General features: G+C 49.1%; 2 protein-coding genes across 2 annotated transcripts in view; one reads left to right on the plus strand and one right to left on the minus strand.

The window, feature by feature from the left end:
* Positions 1-2,890, plus strand: part of LOC103805181 (histone deacetylase 1) — a gene marked incomplete at its 5' end in the record, with an annotated part of 6,314 nt that extends 3,424 nt beyond the window's left edge. Inside the window, 8 exons of the mRNA XM_009077817.1 lie at positions 1-70; positions 372-480; positions 583-723; positions 1,243-1,351; positions 1,438-1,568; positions 2,243-2,389; positions 2,505-2,553; positions 2,863-2,890. The exon at positions 1-70 is cut by the window's left edge and continues 3 nt beyond it. Coding sequence (XP_009076065.1) covers positions 1-70; positions 372-480; positions 583-723; positions 1,243-1,351; positions 1,438-1,568; positions 2,243-2,389; positions 2,505-2,553; positions 2,863-2,890 — 784 coding nt within the window. The remainder of the gene's footprint in view (positions 71-371; positions 481-582; positions 724-1,242; positions 1,352-1,437; positions 1,569-2,242; positions 2,390-2,504; positions 2,554-2,862) is intronic.
* Positions 2,891-3,643: 753 nt separating this feature from the next.
* Positions 3,644-7,926, minus strand: LOC103805183 (MARCKS-related protein-like; the record flags this gene model as incomplete). Its single annotated transcript, XM_009077818.1, has 2 exons — positions 3,644-3,693; positions 7,599-7,926. Coding segments are annotated over 2 exons (378 nt in total), but the record flags the coding sequence as incomplete, so codon positions are not given.
* Between the last annotated feature and the right edge of the window lie 655 nt (positions 7,927-8,581).

Genomic DNA, 8,581 nt, shown 5'->3' on the forward strand with positions numbered 1-8,581 from the left:
ATATTATGCTGTGAACTATCCCCTGCGGGATGGCATCGATGACGAGTCCTACGAGGCAATATTCAAGCCTGTAAGTGAAGAGGTCTTTGCTGAGGGATTCTTTGTGCATCACACTTTGTCCTTGGAGCCATTCTTTGGGGAGACTTCATTCAGTTTGCAGAGATAAGATTCACCAGGGGCTCTATTCCCCCTGAACAATTGCAGCCTGTCAGTGAGCTCCTCCGTGTGAGAGCCCCAGTGTTCCCAGGAGAGGGGAGTTGGCAGCTGGGGGGACAGCAGGGATGTCTTCATGGCCCTGGCTGACATGGGTGTTACTGTGTGGCTGGGACAGTGTCCTGTGGAGAGTGTGCAACAAGGGGTTTGTTGTTTAGGTGATCTCTAAGGTGATGGAGACATTCCAGCCCAGCGCAGTTGTCCTGCAGTGTGGCTCAGACTCCCTGTCTGGAGACAGACTGGGCTGCTTCAACCTCACCATCAAAGGTAAGAGCACACTCTCTGCTGAGCTGGCATCACTGAGAGAGTGAGATCTCATGGAAAAGTGTCTCCTGATGCCATGAGGGTGCCCTGTTCCCCCCACTGCAGGTCATGCCAAGTGTGTGGAGTTTGTGAAGAGCTTTAATCTGCCCATGCTGATGTTGGGAGGAGGAGGCTACACCATCAGGAATGTGGCCAGGTGCTGGACCTATGAGACTGCTGTGGCTCTGGACACTGAAATCCCCAATGGTAATTCTCCCCTGGAGCCTTTAGAAGAGACTAAGGGACACTGTAGTGACAGAGCTCAGGGAAGTGCTGCTGCTGGGGGAGGGGCAGGAATACTAAGGGGGATTCCTAAGGAATCCTGGGCTAGTGGGAGGTATCTGGGGTTTGGGACTAGATGATCTCTCATTCCAACCCTTTAACATAATATGAAACTATAAGGTGACCTTCATTACCTCCTGGTTATTGCTGTGGAAAAGCTTTTGGCTGCCCTGGTTTGCAGTAGGTGTTCTGGTTTGATTCTAGTGATGATTTAGTGAGAGTAAGGAATTTCCAGCTGAGTATGAGGAAGAATTTTCCTGTGCAGTCACTGAGCACTGAACAGGTTGCCCAGAGAGGCTGTGGATTCTCCCTCACTGGAGATCCTCCCAAGCCACCTGGTGCAATCCTGTGTGATCCTGTGAGGTTGGCCCAGCTGACCCACTGTGATCCCTTCCAAGCCAACTGACCCTGATCTGCTGTTCATTCCTTTTATCTTCCCTGCAGAACTTCCATATAATGACTACTTCGAGTACTTTGGCCCAGACTTCAAGCTCCACATCAGCCCCTCCAACATGACTAACCAGAACACCAACGAGTACCTCGAGAAGATCAAGTAAGTGTTTGCTGCTCTCAGCACTGACCCTTCCATGGGCTCTTGGCACCTGCAGACTGAGATTTTCCTTTCCTGGGTGGCTCTAGGCAACGTCTCTTCGAGAACCTGCGCATGCTGCCCCATGCTCCTGGGGTCCAGATGCAGCCCATTCCCGAGGATGCTGTGCAGGAAGACAGTGGAGATGAAGAGGAAGAAGATCCTGAGAAAAGGATTTCAAGTATGTGCTTGTCCCTGGGCTGGGAATTGTGCTGTGGGTGCCAAGGCTGAGCAGGATCCATGAGCTGGAGGAGCCTGAAGTGTCTCTAGTGCCTTAATAAAGAGAGAGGAGGATGTGGGATTTAGAGCCATCCTGGAGTCTTCCAGTTTGAATCCTTCCCAGCTCTCTGACTGATCAGTTAGGATAAAGCCCTTGATGCTGAGCACTGCAGGGCTGATGGATTTCCTTTGCCAGGTGGTTTCCATAATGGAAACCCTTAGCCTTTAATGTGAGAATTCAGCCAGGTGCTGGGACAGAATCCTCTCTGGGAGACTGTCAGGTGTGATCCCAGTTGTCTTTCCACAGTGAGAAGGGAGGTTTGTATCCAGATTGGCCTTTAGATCTGGCAGACAGATTTTGCAGTGGGAGGGAGGTTGGTTAACCTGCTTATGCTGTCAAGTCTAGACATCACACTGCACCTAATCCAAGTTGTCCGTGTGATGCTGGAGGAGCAGTTGGGAGGGCTGAGGCAAAGGATGCAGCAGGTACAGAGATAAAGTGGTTTTTTTATCATGGCCTAATCCTGCCTTAGGCTCCTTAGTGCACTCCAGTGAGTAAATGTGCTCAGAGGAGTCAATGCTTGGGCTCTCTTGCCTTGGAAATCTGCTCAGCCAAGCTCTGTGCTCTGCCCTCAGTCCGGAATTCTGACAAGAGAATATCCTGTGATGAGGAATTCTCTGACTCTGAGGACGAAGGGGAAGGAGGACGCAAAAACGTTGCCAACTTCAAGAAAGCCAAACGAGTGAAAACAGAGGATGAGAAGGAGGAAGAGGAGAAGAAAGGTGAGGAGAAAAAAGGTGAGCAGGACAGTTGGTACCAAAACCCCTCCCAGCCCTGGGGAGCAATCCCTGGTGTGTCCCTCCCTACTGCACAACCCTGTGTCTTCTTTTTTCCTAGATGAGAAAGAAGAGGAAAAGGCAAAAGAGGAGAAAGCAGAACCCAAAGGGTGAGCCTGGCTCCTGCCTCGGGCTGTGGGGGGGCATTGTCACAGGGTTTGGATGGGAAGGAGTTTGCAGATCACCTGATAAAGTGCTGTGAGAGCCTTTTCAGGCCTCCAAAATGAAGTTAAAACTCAAACCACTGCACCTTCATTCAGCAGTGTGACACAACCACCATATTACAGCTTGGGGGTTAAACCACCACACCAGTTTTAGCTGAAGAATGAGCCACAGAAGCTACATTTTTAAGGCTGCAGCTCTCAGCTTGTCATTACACCTTGTTCAAACCAAAATCTTCCCTTTTTTTGCTCCCCCAGGGTGAAGGAGGAGACAAAATCCACCTGAGGTGGCTGCAGCTGTCCAGTGCTGTCCAGGGGTAGTTGTTGTAGGTTAGCTCCTGGGTTACCTCCCATTCCACAGGATTTATATTTTATATATGTTTCTGTATATATTTCTATATAATTGTATAAATGACTCGAGAACTGTAAATTATTCCTCGCTGCACTCCCCTGGGGGCAGCCAGGGAGGATTCCACGGAGCAGCCACACCTGCACTGCCCACATTTGGTGACTGGGAAGTTTCACTCTTGCCTTCCACTGCCCTCCTTAGTGTGTCCCTAAAGAAATCACCTCCTTCCTTGACTCTCTCCTCTTGAATTAACCTTGGAAAAAGAATAATTTAAGTAGTAGTAGTTATCTGCATTTCAGGTTAGGTGGAAAGATGGCCATGAATCCTTTTCTTTTTTTGTTGTTGGTGTTGCTGTTGTGGGTTTTTGTTTTTTTTCCTCTTTTCTTTGTTTTATGGGAGAAGATGAATCCCCCAATGAAGCCTGTGAGAGACTATTCCTTTTAGTCTTCAGTTTGACTCCATCACGGCAAGTACCTGCAAGTTGGTGCCACTTCTCAGGGTCAAATAGTGCAGTTCTTGAACAGAGTTGGCTACCTCCCTGCAGCAGACTTGTGCAAAGAGATGAAGCAGCTTAAAAAAAAAAACAACCTGCAAAGTGCTTTTATTTTTTTTCCCTCCCCCCTCTCCCAGTGAATCAACCCCAGAGCTCAGAGCTGGAAAAATGCAAACTTCAAATCACCCTTAGGTGGTTCAGTTTTCCAAGATCTTGCAGATCCAGTGAGTCTGGCAGCATTGTGCACCTGGAGGAGGAGGAGGAATGGGATTTTATACCTGTTTTTCTATACCTGTGCCCCTCTCTGGGGGGAAGTGAGTTACTGCCTCTTTGGCTTTGCTTTTCCTGCTTGTCCTGATCCATGTCCTGGGCTGAAACCACTGCAGAAATCCCTGATTTCCCTAAAGGCCAGGCCAGAGCTTGGCTGAAAACTTTGCTTGCTGTGTTAACTCAGTGAAAAACTTCTAGTTTTCAGTTGGAACTTTTCCTCTCGAGGCCAGTAAAGCCCAAAAACCAGCTTAGCTCTGTTGCCTTCCTGAGGGAACAGCAGATGGGGCTCTGAACACAACTCCTTTTCCTCCTCCCACACATTACTCCCCCAAAAAAGCTCTTTTGTGACCAGCTCTGCCCTTTCTTTTGCTTCCCCTTTTTTTTTTTTTTGTCCAGCTCATCATTAGCTTTTAGGTGAAAAAAAACCCAAACCTTTTAGGCAGAAGTTTCTTTTCCAGGCAGTTGTGACTCGCTGCTCTCCTTTCTCAGGGGGATTCCTCTGGCCCTCAGAGGATCTGGAACCTCCCACAGAGCACTGCTGAGGGTTTCAACTCTTAATAATGCTGCTAACCTTTCAACACAGGTTATTTTTCAAAGGGTTTATTTTTTTAAAAAAAGAGACTTCTTTTCCCTTTTCCACCGTTTTTTAGCCTCTTTTTTGGATCCGAGTGATGTGTCACTCCTGCTCTTCAGTGTTTGTATGTGAAACCAGAGAGACATCAGTGTAACTTTGTGTCTTGGGGGAGGGAGGGGGGAAATATATTGTGGTTTTTTAAAGATGGTTTATTTTGAATTTTGAGAAGCTTTGTAATAAAAACTGGTACATTTCTATGGTTGGGGTGAGTCTGTCCTGTTTCCTGCACTTTGTGGTCAGGGCTTGGACATGAGGGTGATGTAACAGAGCCCAACAGCAAATCTCACTTGTAATAAAGGTTTGGGGATGAAAACTGAGGGGAGGCATTAACTTCTCTTTCAGGAATGGCCCTAGAAGTGTTGATTTAATTCCATCCACCAAGACATTTTACTTAGAACACACTCTATGCTCCACCTGAAAAATTGCTGTCGTTCCTTCTGGAAAAACTTAAGTTTTGTTGTTTTGGTTTTTTTTTTCCCCATTTTTTACAAAGCAGCCTTGAAATTTGCCCTGTGCCCCTTCTCCCCAGAAAATTCTCCCTATGTCCCTTATCCCCAGAAAAGATAATTCCCCCTGTGTCCCTTCTCCTCAGAAAAGATAATTCCCCTTTTGCCTCTTCTCTTCAGAAATCTAAGTCAAACCACCACCAATTTGGGGGAGTTTATTTTATCCCAGCCTCAACTAAAGGTCACTGGGGCATTTTTCCTGTCCTAAATTCCAGCTGGATTCTCATCCAGCCACATCCCTGCTGCTAATTGGATTTGGGGTGCTAATTGGGTTGGGTTTGGGTGTAGATGATCCTCAAGGGTCCCTTCCAACTCTGGTTTGGAGTTGCAGCATTTTCTGCTGCTCAAAGATCATCTAGAAAAGGAATTATGATGGCAAAGGGATGAACTTCACTCCTCTTTTGGGTGAATTTAAGTGGTTTGCTGTGTTGTTTGGGGGGAACAAAGCTGCAGGAGCAGGTTCATTGTGCTGAGCACACCTGAAATGGCCTCAAGAACCAAAGGGGAAGTCAAAAGCTCTTCCAGCACTGCAAGACCCACGGAGAGCTTTGTGATCCCTCTCCCCACCAAAGCACAAAACCAAATCCTCCTCTCCTGGAACAAAACCCACCCTGCAGCTCCTCCAGCCCCTCTCATCCTTCCCTCTCCCAGGGATGCCTAAAATGGCTGCCACAGCACTGCTCAGCAGCTCCAGCCGTGCAGGAGCTGCCAGACCCTCCAATCACTCCTTTTTGCCTTGAAAAAAATGGGTGAAAAACACCAATTTTTGCTCCCCCACCCTCCATCTCTAAGGCTGAACCTGCTGCTCCACTGGGAAGTACATCCCACATTTTGGCTTCCCCAAGGATGCTCTGCCTATTTTTTTGGGGGCATTTCCACCTACCTCAAGGCTCTGGATGGATGTTCCTTGCCAAGGTGGTGCCAGTTGGGCAAACAATGGGTTTGTGGCTCATCTCCATCTTCTTTGCCAGCCCAAAGGAGCAGGTGCTGAGCTGGGAACTGGGAATTGGGAGCAGCCCATGAAATGGAGGGGCAGAGCCACAAACTGGGCTGGCACAGCTGGGAAAAAACCACCTCAAATCCCTGTGCAGGTGACAGGAGAAGGGATAGAGGCACCATTGTGCCTCCCTTTTCCCTTTGTTACGGAAAGCTCCGCTCCCAGCACAAGGCTTTTGTGCTCTCTGAGGTCTTTTCAGCAAAGAGGAGCTAATCCGGCTCTAAAGCCACTAAAAAAATGTAAAAAAAAAAATGGTTTCAATCAAAGAACCCAAGCTGGAAATGGGAATTTCACTCCTTGTGAGAGAAATACTGTGGGGTGTTTTTTTTTTAATTCACCCACTAGGAAAAAAAAAACAAAAAAACAAAAAAAAGGGTTAGATCTGCACAAAACCAAGACTCAACAGCCAACTGAGCAGTGATCCCGAGGTTGGGGTGGGAAAGTCCTTTGTGGCTGTGGCTCTACATCTGCTGCAAGTCAATTAACTGCAAGCAGTGATTAAATGCAGCAGCTGTTTAGCTCCATAAGCAACTCCCATCCTCCCTGGCCCTTCCCTGGCATCCAGCACAAGAAGGACTCAAGCTCACCCATAAAGGGGTCACCATTTATTCCTTTCCAATGTTACAAGAAAAGCCCAAATACAGCTTCATTTTGTGGTTTGGTTTTGGCTTTTTTTCTTTTTTTTTTTGTTTCCCTTTTTTTTTTTTGTTTGTATTTTTTTTACAAGTTAGAAAATTGCAAATCAAGTGTTTTGGCCATTAAAAAAACTTATTTACAGAGGAAAAAAAAGAAAAAAACAACAAACAAAACAAGGTTGCTTCACATTATACAGCTGGCAGGGCCCCCTCTCTCCACCCCCACACCCCAAAGGTTATCCCTTAGAAGCAGAATTAAACACAGCGAACTTACAAGCTTTATGGTTTTTTAAGCCAATAAAAGACATTATTATAAAAAAAACCTAACCCAGATTAGCTTTTAAACCATCCATTTCTAGAAAAAAGCACAAAAAGACTTGAAATGAAGTCAGAACCAGGAATGTAAACTGAGAAATAAAGAGGGGGGGAAAAAAAAACAAAACCCAAAAAAAAAAAAACAAACCCAACATATCCATTGAACAGTCAGTGGGGCTTGGAAGGCTGTGGGAGGAGATGCTGGAGAGATCCAGAGCAGGAGGTGGAATTTGGGTTCTTACAAATTGTAAACTCCAGTGGTGTCCAGGGTAATCTTCCTCCTCCTCCACAGTTTCAAAGGGTTAAAACTACTCCATGTGGTGGTGGCAGTGGTGGGAATCCAAACCAGCTTTCTACCAGGGATGGGGGAAAAAGGGAGAGAAGGGGAGGAAAGAAATACCTCGAGGGGAACGTGTTGGGTCTGGCAAAGTGGTGTCAGTTCTAGGAGGGCTGAGGGGTGTGAGGCCAAGGCGAGTCTGTGGTGTTAGGGGCTGGAGAGGACGATGTGAGAGTCTCAAGTGAGGACCATGCCAAGTGGGATCTACTCTTCCTTCTGCTCCACCACCGCTGGGCTCGCCGGAGGCTCAGCCCCGACGGCTTTCGACGCCTCCTCTGGTTTGGCTGGATCTCCATGGCTCTCCCCTTGCTGCTGCTGCTGTTTCTCCTCCTCCTTGCTCCCTCCTGCTGCTTCTCCCTCCTGCCCCTTGGGCTCAGCCCCCTGGCTGCCCTCCTGCCCCTCCGTGCCCTCCTCGGGGGGAGCCGAGGGCTGCACCGAGCACGTGGGGTTCTCCTCACCCTTGCCCTGCTCCTCCGTGGGAGAGGAGCCCGAGGAGTCTCCACCTTCCTTCTTGTTCTTCCGAAAGGAGATCCCACTCAGCTTGAAGGATTTCTTGAACGAGAACTTCTTCTTCTTCTTGGGGGCATCCTTGGGGGCTGCAGCCCCTTCGGGTTTGGCATCTGCCCCTTCGGAGGGGGGAGCGGGTTCGATGGCATCTCCTCCTCCTCCTGGTTCACCCTCGCTCTCCTCCTTGGGGGGTTCAGCTGAGCCGTTCCCATTTTGGGGTGCCACATCCACCCCCACTTTGGGGGTCATGTCCCCGTTGTAGATCACATGGCCATTCTCCTGGGGAGGAGCACAGCATCACGTTAGGCACCGTCAGGATCCCCAAAGCCCCCCCAAAAAAAAGCTCCCACGCTGGGAAAAGGGGGTGCAGCAAACACAGGGGGGCACCCAGCTAGGGAAAATGAGCAGTGGGGACCAGGGGAGGACACACAGATGGGGAAAAGGAGGTGAAAACACCAGGCACAGATTGGGGCTCCCAGGTGGGAAAAAGGGGTGCACGGGAGGGGCACCCAGAAAGGGAAAAAAAAGAGCATCAAGGATGGGGAGGGCACAAAAAAGGGGAAAAAACGAGTACTGGGGACGGGGAGGGCACCCAGAAAGGGGAAAAAAAGAGCATCAGGGATGGGGAGGGCACACAAAAAGGGAAAAAGGGAGCACTGGCGACGGGGAGGGCACCCAACCCAGGAAAAGGGAAGATCCAGCCGTGGAAACGGGGAACACTGGGCACAAAAAGGGCTCCCAGTGGGGGAGAAGGGGCGCACCGAGGGGTACCCAGCCTGGAAAAAGGGGCGCACCGGGCACAGCTGGGAGAGAGGGAACAGCCAGCCGGGAAAAGGAATGTTTCCAGCCCGTGAAAACGGGGAATATCGGGCACAGAGCGTGGTTACCCGACGGGGAAAACGAGCGTACCGGAGGGTGCCCAGCCTGGAAAAGG

The sequence above is a fragment of the Acanthisitta chloris genome, unplaced genomic scaffold (assembly GCF_000695815.1).
Source record: "Acanthisitta chloris isolate BGI_N310 unplaced genomic scaffold, ASM69581v1 scaffold4877, whole genome shotgun sequence".
Classification (NCBI taxonomy): Eukaryota; Metazoa; Chordata; class Aves; order Passeriformes; family Acanthisittidae; genus Acanthisitta; species Acanthisitta chloris.